General features: G+C 36.6%; 2 protein-coding genes across 8 annotated transcripts in view; one reads left to right on the forward strand and one right to left on the reverse strand.

The window, feature by feature from the left end:
• The window catches only part of wdpcp (WD repeat containing planar cell polarity effector), a 95668-nt gene that overhangs the window by 31115 nt on the left and 49947 nt on the right, over nucleotides 1–14606 (forward strand). Inside the window, exons 1-2 of one of the 6 annotated variants that reach the window (XM_079443216.1) lie at nucleotides 5391–5498; nucleotides 5620–5716. The exons of 1 other annotated variant lie outside the window; for it this stretch is intronic. The gene's annotated coding sequence lies outside the window, so the exon portion shown is untranslated. Of the gene's footprint in view, nucleotides 1–5380; nucleotides 5717–14606 lie in introns of those variants that run through there. 4 more of the 6 variants (XM_079443212.1, XM_079443214.1, XM_079443211.1 and 1 more) reach the window with 4 other exon arrangements.
• Nucleotides 6–4745, reverse strand: LOC306886270 (malate dehydrogenase, cytoplasmic-like). Of its 2 annotated transcripts, none has more exons than XM_079443237.1 (10): nucleotides 4635–4745; nucleotides 3942–4040; nucleotides 3644–3740; nucleotides 2617–2792; nucleotides 2406–2528; nucleotides 2127–2303; nucleotides 1791–1904; nucleotides 885–974; nucleotides 617–731; nucleotides 6–308 (listed from the first exon to the last, which is right to left on the reverse strand). In XM_079443237.1, exons 1-10 carry the CDS (start codon nucleotides 4635–4637, stop codon nucleotides 280–282), a joined length of 1023 nt encoding a protein of 340 aa, XP_079299363.1. In that variant the 5' UTR covers nucleotides 4638–4745; the 3' UTR covers nucleotides 6–279. The 2 variants fall into 2 exon arrangements, 1 of the variants encoding a protein (XP_079299363.1); XR_013785616.1 differs by having other exon boundaries at nucleotides 68–308; nucleotides 554–731.

Consider the following 14606-nt stretch of genomic DNA (forward strand, 5'->3'; position numbering starts at 1 on the left):
ATTGTGGCTATTGTTTATTGTAAACCAGTGTACAAAAGAAAGTTTTAGTAATAATGAGTGCAAGAATGAATTTTAATGTGTGGGTTTTATTGCTGGATTCTACATATAAACATCTGTTACACTAACCACAATGCCAAAGGAAATGAATTAAAACAAGAAGCATTCCTTGATCATTTCTGACTCCTGTCAGATATGTAACAGCTGAAATTTCAGTCTGGACAATGACACAGAAAGACCTAATCCATGTACTCTGAGTCCTTTCCAGGCTTTGGTCCACCTTTATGCAGTTCTGGATTGGAAAGGGCAGTCTAGGATTAATTAAAATCTTGTTTTAGACCACTTTTTCTACGTGACAGCTGTGCTCTGGTGGAGGACCAAAAACAAGAAAGGAAACACCCAAAAAATCCCTGTTAAACAGCTGGACTAGATTCCAATTCTGAATTATCAGACAAAATCCAACTGAACAGTTTTAGTAAATTCAAGTACATACAGTTCTAGTATTTGTGTAACAGTTTCAGGGGAAGAAAAAAATTTTCAGGAGTGTTTTACAAACGTTCTTCTGGAGTTTTCTGTGCATCTAAGAGTGGTGTAGACAGTTGGGTTTATAGTCACACACCCAGGAAGGAGACAGCAGTGTCTCTTTCCTCCACTAATTCAGCTGCTGTTGCGTCCATCTTTGCTTTTGAGAAGTCATTGATGGCCAGGCCTTCAACAATCTTCCAGGTCTTATCCTGAAGAAAAAGAGAAATATCTTGTAATGTTGGCTAAATCCAGCTTTCTCTAGCTGAGCATGTTAAATAGATGTAAATATGAATTTCATCTCAGCATTCTGAGTGTAAGGAACCGATATCAGGCATAGATTTGGTGAATTTTTAGTGACAAACCTTGATTGAAACAGGGAATGAGTAAATGAGGTCCTCAGGTACTTCATAAGGGTTTCCAGTGGAATAGACACCCATTGATACGAACTCACCCTATAAAACAAACACACAAGCTGTTCAGATCAAATCAGCAGTTCTTTATAAATCTGTATAGCATTAGTCCAAAGAAAGTTGTTGCCTTGTGTGCAGCATCACAGAATATCATCACAGAACATTTCTATTTTATTGCTTGGCTTTTTAGTTCTATAGAGTGCCATCACGCTCCTTCAGGACTTTTTAAAAGGCGGACTGTTTGACCAATTTAGGACTTATTTGTTTCCCATGTGTCTCCCCTGTTTTTTATTTGATTTTGAGTCTCCATTTGTCAAAAAATGACTGGTATGTACAAAATCTTAAAGTGGAAATCCTCCACACCTGATGCAATAAAATATCTACAGAAGTAGTTCTGTAAATGACTCAGCTAATAAAGGACTTAAATATTACATTTACACTACAATAAATTAAAAATTAATAAATCATTGTTGATATATATTATTATTTTTTTTTACTAAAAACTAATTTAAGGCATAAACCTAAATCATCTTTTTTTCCCATCAATAACTATTGATTTTACTAAAGAACACACAGTTCTTAAAACCTGAAATTTGAAATGTAATATAGCAACACTTTTGGTTTTTATATTCTTAAAAAACTATTTGAAAATAAGCAACTGCCATGACTACAGCAGAAAAAGAAAAATAGCTTATATAGTGTTGGACAGTGGCAGGCCTTTGAGTCAAAAAGGTTAAAAACCACCTATCTACAGAGAAAACAATGCATATTTGAACCAATACAGAGATGCAATATTGGTATCAGAACAGTCTAAAACCAATGTCTGTATGAATTGTGAAAAACCCCTAAAAAGTTGACCTCAGGAGTGCCTGTCCAGATGTCTCTCATGTGGTCACAGATGGCCTTGGCGGCTGACATGGCACTGGAGAGCTTCCTGGCTTTAATGACTGCAGCACCACGCTGCTGCACTGTCTGAGGAACAGAGAGGAAGAGTGGAATAACTACAGAAAAATTATTATCATATCACTCCAATCAGTAGTCATATGCAAAGCCTATTAATAATGTTGCTACAACAGACCTAACTGTCTTGAATGCTGATAAACATAATGCTCTTGCTTACTCAGTAGTATGGCATAGTAAATAGGCCAACGGTGACCTCTACAGGAAGAGGAAGCCACAGCAGACAGCACTTACAGAAATGAAATCTCCCTTCAGCCAGGCATCGTCCTTCACTGCATCAAAGGCAGTCACGTCCTTCCCCTGCACATTCACCTTGCAGTGGTGGACGTCAGGGTACTGCGTAGATGAATGATTTCCCCAGATGATCACATTCTTCACACCGTTTGCTGAAATGCCACAACGTATTGCCACCTAGTGGACACATTATGTGGTACAAGTTAGTGTGAAACTTGCATAAACTGAATTATTTCACCTCTTTGTATTGGTGGGCCATCCAACAAAGGGCTGTTTTACCTGAGAGCAAGCCCTGTTGTGATCCAGGCGTGTCAGACAGGAGAAATTCTCTTTGGGGATGGATGGGGCGGATTTGGCAGCAATCAGACAGTTAGTGTTGGCTGGGTTACCAACAACTAGAACCTGCATATTAAAACATATCGCCTTTAAATTAGCTTCACTTCATTATATCTGCCCTTAATTAGGTCAAGGTCACTGTCCTGTTATTCACCTTGACTGTTTTCTTTGCGTACTTGTCAAGTGCCTCCCCCTGGGACCTAAAGATGGCAACGTTAGCCTTCAGTAGATCTTTTCTCTCCATGCCCTCTCTTCTTGGCATGGAGCCCACCAGGATGGCAGCATCCAAATCCTTGAATGCAACGTCCTCTTTATCAGTGGGGATGACCTCTACAACAAAAGGCACAGACAGTGGCGTTAAAATAGATGGAGGGTAAACAACACCAGCAACATCAGGGAGTCACTAGACAACACACCGAGAATCTCAGAAAATAAAGAACCTGGGTAATGTGAAAGACTGGTTGACTGTTTTTAATATATTATAATATATTACAATACATTGTATTATGATATCATCATAGTATTGCTTAAAAAAATCAGTCTTTTAATATTAGTTGTTTTAATAGCACATTAATGCTACACAATCCTGCCAATAATTCCTCATTAAATGTGAATTTGTGAAATAATAATTGAAAGATGATGATGATTATTATTATTATTATTATGTATTGTTAAGTTAAGTATTTTTATATCAGGTAGGCAATATCTGTTGAACTGCCATGTATTTATTAAATACACATATTATGTGTATTTCCTACATATAAAACTTAATTAAATTAAAATTAAGCAATTAAAATGTGCATTAGTTTAATTTAAAAAAGGGGAGAGATGATTGTCATGAATTTAACGTCACAATGCATACATACATATATACATAATATACAGTGGCTTGCTTTTGTTTATCCATCCAGTTTGGGCCTCCTGAATTTTTGGTTACTGATTCCATGCACTTGACAGGTTACATACTGTCAACCTTCCCACGTCATCCTCAGATAGGAACTACAATCCTAAATTTAGCTGCCCTTTCAGCTGGGGATCATACAGGCAGCCAATCAGATTGCTCTGAGCTCTTGTCATTTGTGCTGTGAAAACACAGGCCATGTCTTGTCATTTGTGCTGTGAAAACACAGTGTCATGGCTGACACAAAGACCCCTCATGACACTCTATTCTGTATGTATACCTCTCAAAAGTGGGAGAGCACAGTCCTGCAGCTCCATAACAACACCCTCCAGCACAGGCAACATGGGAGTGATGTCCAACAGAAGCAAAACGAGAGGCTGAAAGCGAGAGGGAAAGAGAACATTAGTGCATGTCTTGCATAACTGTCATAATACGATTTTGGTTTTGCAATAGTCTCTCTGGCTGTCGAAGACATATATGGTGCCTTTTCCTGGAATTAGTTAAACAGCATGCTAAATGATACAACAGATTTTAATTGGATGTGACGGGACATTGCATAAGCCAAATCCTGCCCCTACCTGATCTTTACCAAAGACATCTCCCTTTGCAATGTTGTATAGCAGAGAGTATGCGATCTGACCAGCAGCGCCGGTAACCAGGACTCTAATAGGCTCAGCCTACAACCAAACAAGAGAGATAGCATTATAAACAATAGATGTAAGTTAGCATAGATAATAAAAGTCATATTACAACAACCACTCAGGAGGCTCACCACATCATAACATATAAATAGTGTTGGCAAACTCTGCCAGACCTCAGATTGACATGCTGTGTGGGATATTTTTAAACCTGGAGATATTTATACATTTCTTCAATGAACTCACTTTCACCAATTGGCAGTTTGGCACTTCTGCAGACACATTCGTTTGTTGCAAATGAATGTATCTGTATTATATTCAGAATAGTCTAATCTTTTTTTGTTTTTATTTTACACAGAATAGAACCTCAAAATGTTCTTAACGGTTTGATATAAGAAATATCCCATGCAAACATAAATGCTTGACTGTTATATTTCAACAAGTCTTTTAATCATCAATATGCTAGTCTTGGTTCTCGATCAGCACATCACACATGTAACAGGTAACTGCAAAAGTTCTACTGTAATTCCTAAAGTCGAATTAAACTTGGGCCACTTCGCAATTACATCGCCATATTTTGACAGTAAAACTTACTTTCATTTCAATGTAAGTTGGAATACTAATTTTTCTTACCATTTTCAGCTGGTTGAGAATGATAGCTGCTCTCCCACTACTCGGGTGATTGCGGAGGTCACCCCTGTTTCCCTCACGAGGCAACAAGTTGCCGGGGCACCTGCGTTTCAAGTGCCTTCTGGGAAATGTAGTTTTTAGTGGCGCCACAGTCGTTAACTTTGTTGAAATAAAAACTACAGTTCCTACAAGTCACTACAATAAATCGCAGACTGAAAAATCCCTCTTCCATGAGTCGTGGATGGGACGTCCGACTGACATTTCGTTTCAAAGAACCGATACGAAAGAGTCTGTTTGTTTGTCATTAAAACATAGGCCTAGGTTTAACTTAAATATATTTTGTATTTAAAATAAACAATACAAAAATTCATTCTACTAGCTTTTGCACTACATACTACTATAAAATACTACATTTTCAGAATGTTTCATTTATAGCCTTTTTGTAGCTTTTTATAGCTTTTTTATTCCCGACTCTCAAAAACGATTAACTAGGGCATTTCATTTGAAAGATTCATTCATTTGAAGATTATTGTGCGCGTGATAAATATAATTTGCTCACAAAAATAACATATAATAAAGCAGTTTATGCGAAATAAATGCAAAAATTGTTTCTTAGTTTAAATATTTTGTGTAAATTCAATTTGGACAATAAAGTATTAATGGTAAATAACCAAAACATTGCTCGTAAAGACAACTGAATATGTTAAGAATCGATCGGGTTTCTGAACTCATGTAAATGGGATCAACCCGGAAGATATTAGAGTAACGTTACCGTAAAGTTCGGAAAACAACGCGGGAGAAAAGTAAACAGTGATGGAGAGTCGCGTCCGTTGCTTGGAGACTCTTGAAATCATGAACATGTCAATGGTTAGCAACAGCTAACAATCCATAAAAAATGTCGTGTGTAATATTTCAAAGTTACATAAGTTAAGTGAAAGAGATCGCGTTTAACTGCGGCAATTTTATTTATGCTTGTATTTTTCTGAAGTTAAAAGTTATTCATTTGTAGTCGTCTGACAACACAGCAGCACCTGCGGCATCAATTCAGTCATCTGGAGATCAACAGATTATTTGTCAACAAACCGGTAAGTCCATGAACGATGAGAGAGTCCGAGTATATCAGAGTGGTGAATCAAACATGTGTATGATAAATTAAATGTATTTGTTTTAGCCGTTGTACAGCGCAAACCAATGGGTGGTTAAGTAGTTTATTCTCTTATCACCCGAAAAAAAAAAATCTAAATTTTCCGCGGACTTCCACCCCCTTGGACTGGTTTAGCTGACCGGACAGGGTTCACTGTTGTCGGCTTGTGCTGAATTCTGAACTGGCTTGTGGTTTTGTAGGAGTAAAGAAAATTTCACGAGAGTGTGGAAAATATTAGTATTAATGGACATTAGATGGACTACAGACCTATTATTTTTAGTCGTATTCTAGTTAACACAATTAATATGTGTTAGTTTGAGACTGTAACAAGGACAGTGGTATAAATATGATTAACCGTATAAAAATTAGGTTATATCTTATATCCACTCGTTATACAAACTCATGAAACCATATTTCCCCATTCTGAAAAATATTTTCAGTTAGTAAGGAGACTGTCAGTTTATTCAAAGTCTAGTATAGCATTCATAAAATTGATATGCAAGCTTAGAAAATACAGCCAAGAGTAGATATTTGATTAACACACAGTATATCTTGTTATGATAGATGTATTTCGCTGTCTCCTATGTTGAGAGGGTGATATAGGGCCTCTGTATCAGTTCAGTGCTGTAGGGACCCCTGCTTTGTGTGAGATAGATGATCTCTCTGCTGCATTTTACATGAACTCATTACAGGCTCATTACAAACCGCCTGACAAAGGAGCTGAGGATAATGTTGCTTCCTTATGAGATGTCCACACAGAGAACAACACCAAACACTCTTCTCCAAAACACAGAGGAGATGGCAAGCTTTCAGTTTATGAGTGCTTTTTAATTCTGTTTAACAATTGCAGTCAGATTGCTGCATGTAGTTTTTGCCACTCAAATATGTTTGGAATAGAATATCATATTCAGAATATTTTATAGGACATTCTTAAAAATGTCTGAGCCTCCCTACCTCCCTGTAGTTCTTATGTTCTCTTTCTCTCTCCCTCAGGCTCTTTCATTCACACTGTGTATCGTGAGACTGGTGTTTAATAACACCTTCAGTTTTCTGTAAAAAGTGAGGTGTGCTATACCTACACAAGACATATTTTTATTCTGAAATAAATTTAGTCAGATACTGAAGTAAGAAAGTTTTACTTTAACTTGATTTAATAATTTTACATTATGCTGATTTGAAAGATATTGTAGTACTGATGTTGGATAAAATATAATTAAATAATAGTTATCAATAAATCTGATTATTTACAGTCATGGCCAAAAATATCAGCACCCTTGCAATTCTGTCAGAAAATGAAACACTTCTCTCAGAAAATTGTTCCAATTGCAAATGTTTTAGTATTCATGTGATTATTGTTTTTGTTTGCACTGCAACAACACAAAAAAAACAGAAGAAAAGTCAAACTTGATCAAATTTCACACAGAACTCAAAAATGGACTGGACAAAATTATTGGCACCTTTTCAAAATTGTAGGAAATAATTACTTTTCAAGCATGTGATGCTCCTGTAATTTGTATTTAGATACACCTGTGGCAAGAAACAGGTGTGGGCAATTTAGTAATCACACTTGTAACCAGTTAAAATGGAGAAAAGTTGACTCCACCTTTGTGCTGGGTGTCACACTGAGCATGGAGAAAAGAACGAAGTGTAAAGAGTTGTCTATGGATTTGAGAGAAACAATTGTGGAAAAACATGGACAATCTCAAGGCTACAAGTCCATCTCCAGAGATCTTAATGTTCCTGTGTCCACTGTGCGCAATATCATCAAGAGGTTTACAGCCCATGGCACTGTAGCTAACCTCCCTGGACGTGAACGGAAGAGCAAAATTAATGAAAAATTACAATGAAGGGTTGTTCGAATGGTGGATAAAGAACCCCGTTTAACTTCCAAACAAATTCAAGCTGATCTGCAGACACAGGGTACAACAGTGTCAGCTCGCACTATCTATCGCCATCTGAATGAAAAGGGACGCTATGTTAGGAGACCCAGGAGGACACCACTGCTGACACAAAGGCATAAAAAGCAAGACTGGAGTTTGCCAAAACTTATGTGACAAAACCACAATCCTTCTGGGAGAACATACTGTGGACAGATGAGACAAAAAAAAGTAGAGCTTTTTGGTAAAGGACATCATGGCACTGTTTACAGAAAAAGAAATGAGGCCTTCAAAGAAAAGAACACAGTCCCTACAGTCAGACATGGTGGAGGTTCAAAGATGTTTTGGGGTTGCTTTGCTGCTTCTGGCACTGGATGCCTTGACTGTGTGAACGGTACTGAAATCTGATGATTACCAAATAATTTTGGGGCACAACGTAGTGGCCAGTATCAGAAAGCTGCGTCTCCACCAGAGATTGTGGGTCTTCCAGCAGGACAATGACCCGAAACGCACTTCAAAAAGCACTCAGAAATGGTTACTAACTGGAGAGTTCTGAAATGGCCAACAATGAGTCCAGATCTGAATCCCATAGATCACCTGTGGAGAGATCTCAAAACAGCAGTTGGGAGAAGGCATCCTTCAAATCTGAATGACCTGGAGCAGTTTGCAAAAGAAGAGTGGTCCACAATTCCAGTAGAGAGGTGTAAGAAACCCATTCATGGTTGCAGGAAGCGATTGATTTCAGTTATTTTTTCCAAAGGTGGTGCTACCAAATATTAAGTTAAGGGTGCCAATAATTTTGTCCTGTGCATTTTTTGGGTTCTGTGTGGAATTGTATCAGATTTGACTTTTTTTGTGTTGTTCCAATGCAAAAAAATGTTTAAATAAACAGTACCAAAACATTTGCAACTGCAACAATTTTCTGAGAGAAGGGTTGCATTTTCTGACAGAATTGCAAGGGTGCCAATATTTTTGGCCATGACTGTATGTGTTGACATTAATAAATGATATGCAATTAAATACAAATAAAATTGTATTAATTAAATATGTATTAATAACATTAATACATATTTTGTAATGTATATTAATGTATATGTCATATTAATAGCATTTGTTCTTGTCAAACTTCTCTGTGAAATCTAAATTATTTTATGCATCATATTTGGGCTTTTAAAACAAACTATTGTAACCATTTGCTATTTATATCAGATCACTTTGGAAAACATATTTAACCTTTAAATCACACAACCTTTGCTCTTAACCATGACAGGATTGTCAAACCTGTAAATACAGTTTTAAAATATTTTAATAGCGCAGTATCAGATTGCACACTGTGAAGACTGAAATTCTAGAATAATCCAGACCTGCTTCAACAGGCCCCCATTTCAGACAACTCTTTCCTTGTCAGAATGAAAATTAAACCTTAATCAGTGAAATGAAATGATTAATAACAGATGAAGCAATATTTATTCTGTTTGACTGCCTATATATTTATTTTGCACCCCATAAATAGCAGGGGATTTTTATTTGTATGAAGCACTTATATCAAGCATTTTTATGATGGTTTTTGTTTATTAATTTCTCAACCATTAAGACTCTTTGAGCAAAAGGTTATTCAGTACTCTTAGTTCAGATAAATAATAAGCTGACTGATTTCAGACATCTCTTTGTGGATTAAAAACTCATGTCTCAGCTGTCATGTTTCAGATGCTGTCCCTGATTCAGTGCACCTCTATCAACTCATGCTCTAGTGACTTTAGCTGTTTTCTGCCCCTTTCCCCCCTTTTTTAAAATGTGCTGTTTTTCACAGATTTTGTGAACCTGCATTGTTCATGTCATGTCAGTGGGAATGTTTGTTATTGTGTCTAATGCTGCACATGCTGTGCCTGGTGACACGAGAATATCATGGTCTGTGCAGAGAGGGAAAATCAAAACAATACCTGTGAGGGATTTGAGAACATCTGCACTCTGTGACCTCATCAAACTATGCATCTGAATAAAGAGATGCACTGTGGGATGTGTTATCATTTACGTGCCTGAGTAAGATAAGAAGAGAGTGAAAGAGGAAAATATTGTGGGTTTGGATGAGAGTAATATAACCTTACAGGTCAGACCAACTACATAACATTTTGGACAGTGAAGTGTGATATACTGTATTTGACTATTTTTATTTTTAAGGCATTACGTTTATATATACTGTACATACCTGGGCCAATATCTGAATATTCTGCAATATTTAAAAAATTTACACTACCGTCTAAAAGTTTTGGGGTCAGATTTTTTTCTGAAAGCAATTAATACATTTATTCAGGACGGATACATTAAATTGAAATTTCAAATAAATGCTGTTTGTTTGAACTTTCTATTCATCAAAGAATTTCCACAAAAATATTAACTTTCAGAATTAATGCTAAAAAGTGTGACGATAAAGACTGGAGTAATGGCTGCTGAAAATTCAGCTTTTGCTGAATACTTATTTTAAATTGTATTAATGTTTCACAATTGTGCTGTTTTACTGTATTTTTAATCAAATACATGCAGCCTTGGTGAGCATAGGAGATATGTTTTTAAAAAATTTTATGAAACTTTTGAACGGTAGTGTACATAAAACATGAAAGAGAACGATGGAGTATTTCTTTAATTTTTTTCAGTTTCAGTGCAATGGCAGTTTTACTCTTTGGTTTCAGCAAGGTCATGGCATGTAAATTCATTGTATTATAGCATCAGCACTCCATAGTTGTTGGCGTTTTGTGTTTTGTTTTTTAACTGAAGCCACTGGTATTCACCCATAGAAATGACAGAACTGGCAAGAGATCGCAAATATTATGTACACATGGACGTTTTATTCAAAGGCGGTTTTATCTGATGGTGATCTGGTACCGCCTGCCAGTGACTCACCTAAATCCTTTACCAGATGACTATTATCTCTTTTTCATTGTCTGTTAGCAAAATCCATCTTGATAATATGCCATGTCTCAATGGAGTTACGTGAGAACTGTGATGTCCATCCTTTGGATGCTTGCTTGCTTGTATTCTCATGAGTTTTATTTCTTGGCATGATTTTAGATGATTTGTCTAGTGCCCAAAGTTTGAACTGCAGTACTGTTTTATGAACATTAGGTGCCAGTGTAGCACTAGTTTTGAGCGAAATTCCTATAACAAACAAATGCAAGCAAATAAGAAGCACCTTAAAGAGTTTGAACCTTTATATTCCACAAATCAATGAATGGTTTCATTTTAATTGCTCTCATTTTTAACCCGCGCTTGTTTGGACTTTTGAAAGAACTACATTTAGTTCCAAGACCTTGAAACCTGACTGGAAGTAATTGAGTGAGCGTTATTTAGTTTCTCCTCCTTCAGGGGTTTTAAAGACAGGCGTATTTCAAGTTGTCACATTGTTTTACAAATGTACAGCTGGGTTCTCCTGGCTCGTGATCATTCTAAGTGCTCTTTGATTTAGCTTCAAACAACAAAGCCCTCAGGAGTATTTACTCAAGAATGCTTTTTCAACCCCAGACTTCCCCATGCCTGTCAACTACACACTCTATCAGCCTCAAACTTTCCCATGCCTGGCAGCCACACACACACACTCTGATCAAAGTGAAAGCATACACTTCACCTGCTTATAAAGCAGCCCTCTAGCTGTCAATCACCCTGCCTTTCCTCTTCAGTGTCTCGCAATTTAAAGCTAGAAAAACATGTTCCCTAAATGTACACTAAACATATGTTAATTTTAACCTAAAATGTTGATTTTGAAAAGAAAAAAAGGTAATTGACATCTTATATTTTAGTTCCTCTATATGACATTGTATAATAATATTATACATTTAGATCTGTATGTTAATAATGATGTATTATATTAAATTGATAAATAACAGGCTTTAGAACAGTTTTGATCCAGATCACAAAATGATTAACTCATAAGACTGGTGAACTGGTGCTTGCTAAATTAATCTGGTAAATTGTAGTTCCCTCTTCATTGCAGTGGAGGGTGCTGATGGGCCATTCGTGACACACATCAACGTTGCACTGTGTTTGGTCTCTGGCTCCTGTCTTTTTTTGTTGTTGCTTGCTTCAACAGTGCTCTTCTTAGTGTCCTACTCATCTAAAGGAGTGAATCATTGCCTTGGGGAATCAGAGTGTTGTTTAAGTCGGCCTTTCTGTTTGATGATTGTAGCTGTTCAGCAATCAAAACATGTTACATTAATTCAAATCCCTTAAACTGGACCGGCAATCCTGGCCTTCACACTCTCCTGCACAATGGTGAGAAACAGAGACAGATAGCAACCTGGACCAGCTCCTGAATTTGAGGTTTGTTTTTCTGTTCGTGTCTCTCTCAGTCAGTGTAAGGATTAGGCCTGTAGTTGCCGTGCCATAAGTTACCATACAGATGTTCGCTGGGATAGCGTTGTCATGCCATCCACGGCCTCCTGTCTGGATTGATGGGCTACTTGAGTCCTCCAAAAAAGTTTGCTTGTGTGTATGCAGGTGTGTGTGTGGTTTGGGATGAGCACAGTATCATTTGTCATACAAAAAGGCGTGATAGTCAAGTACAAACAGTTTAGACTCTTTCAGTCATCTGTGTTTGTTTGTGCCATGTTGTGCCTCTTTTTGTGATTAAAAAATGTAGTCATCAAAGTATGTACTGATTTAGTAGTGTTGAAATGTTCAGCTCAAATGTCTAAGTATGTCTTTAGGTGTTTATATAGACAGTGCCTGGCTGTATGGGAGTTGATAGGTTTAAGCTACAACACAATGGTCTGTTTGCCTTTGTGGAAACTCTTAAACCAGACCATGAGATGTAACATAAAGAGATTTTTTTTTTTTTTTTTAAGCATTTTTACTTGCCATTAGAAAAATTTCACCAATCACAAAACCATAAATATGATGAATAAATGTTTTGCAAACACTTTTATGTGTGTATAAAATTGATAAAATATTATATTTCACATGAAGCTTGAAAATTTCATGACACGTATATACTTGCACTGTTCAAAAAAGGTCTTAAAGAAATTAATGTTTTTATTCTGCATAGATGCATTAAATTGATTACATATTAAAAACATGCTTTCTATTAATCAAAAATCCTGATATGGTTTTTATTAGATATCTAGGTTTCCATAAAAATATTAAGCAGCAAATAATAATAACGAAATCTGCATATCGTACTGATTTCTGAAGGCTCATGTGACAATGAAGACTGAGTAATGGCTGCTGAAAATCTGTAATAATTATTATTTCACAATATTATTGTTTTTTTTTTTACTGTATTTTTGATCAAATGAATGCAGCCTTTGTGAGCATAAGAGACCTCTTACAAAAATATTTTTTAAAACGTTTAATGGTATATTTCTGTAACAAAAAGAAAAAGTCAGTTTTACTTGTCAGACAAATTTACCTTGTTTTAAGATGTTTAGATATAATTACTAGGCAAAAGGACAAATACAGAGTTAAGAATTTTTTTTGCACTCAATAGTTGTTTCCTGGGAATAAGTAGTGTTGTGGCATCACTATGAAACTTACAAACATTAGAAATTATACTGTTCTTTGGAAACACTGGTCTCAGTAGAATCACTTTAGGCCATCAGTGCGCTGTAATTTGCGGCAAAGGCTTGACACTTTCTCAATTAAGACTCTGTGCACGTCACAAGCACTGGCTCTTAGTCACACAACTGATTGGAAAGGACCGCCTCGTTTAGTTTGTCAGGAGAAGATGATGTCTGAAATATAAGAGCTCTCAGAACCATTTTAATACTTTAACTGCTGCTAAAAACTCTCTGAGCTCTGGTCCCGGCCCTGCGGGCCCCTTCTTGGGAAAGCTGATATAGGATCTGACAAGACAGGGCTTGACACAGCAATGCACTTCCCTGCTTTTGTGTCCACTTACCTGCGGCCAGCCGCTTGCATTTGAGGATTTTCCCATATAAAGAGGAAGAGAGGAAATATGTGTATGTGTTGACAATCATCAGTCATATACAACATGCAGGAGTCGTGGATAGAATAGCAGGGAGAGTGTGTGCTGGGTTTAACATCGACTGGGCATCCCATTAGAATCAAAGTCATTGTGTTTGTAGAGGGGCACTTGAGTGGGTGTGTTTTGTGCATGCATGGCTGATTATTCCTGCTGCTTGTCAGATGGAGCTCCTCCAGGTGCTGGAGAATTCGGCATTCCCAGTCCAAACCAGCATTCCTGTTCCGCCTGCTCTCTCTGTTCCTCCTCACCCGCGCTCAGACTCACATGATGATGCTCAAACTCAAAGGTCAGAGGTCACGCAGGAAAAGCCGACCTTTATTTTAAATTGAAAATAACTTTGTGTCTCGTCTCTGTCAGCGGTGTCGGCTTTAGGGGTCATTGAGAGGGCAAGACTCTTATCCAGAATGCCAAAAACACCTGGAGAAAAAGATAACATTTCATTACAAGTAATACTTCGATACACGTCAGTGTACTCTGTGTGAATTGTGCATTGGTACTAATCAAACAATCTGTCCTTAGAAGTATTTTCTCTTCTTTTTTTATGCATCCCGACCAACCTGACACAGCAATATTTGTACCACCAATAGCCTGAGTTTGGGGTGGGACTACCTTTTTGTTTGACGAATAGCATATATGGGAAATGTTTTGAAAATAAAATTGTTTCAAATTATTTTTTAATTTATATATGAAATGTTTTATATTATATTACATCATATTTTGCATGACCAAAATATATTTGATATATAGGCTAATTCTTTAGATGTGGATATGAATAATATAATGTGTTTTTTTCCCTGTGTGGTTTATGTACTAAGAGGTACAAAAATTATATTATTGTGTAATATTATATAGTAAAATATATTATTTGTTAATACACTGGAAAAATTTTTTTTTGGTAGGATTTACTTTGAAACAATTTTCACTCAGAAATTTGCAAGTAAATTTAGCAAATTTACAAAGAATAATTAATAAGAATAATT

The sequence above is a fragment of the Barbus barbus genome (assembly GCF_936440315.1).
Source record: "Barbus barbus genome assembly, chromosome: 20".
NCBI classification, from domain to species: Eukaryota; Metazoa; Chordata; class Actinopteri; order Cypriniformes; family Cyprinidae; genus Barbus; species Barbus barbus.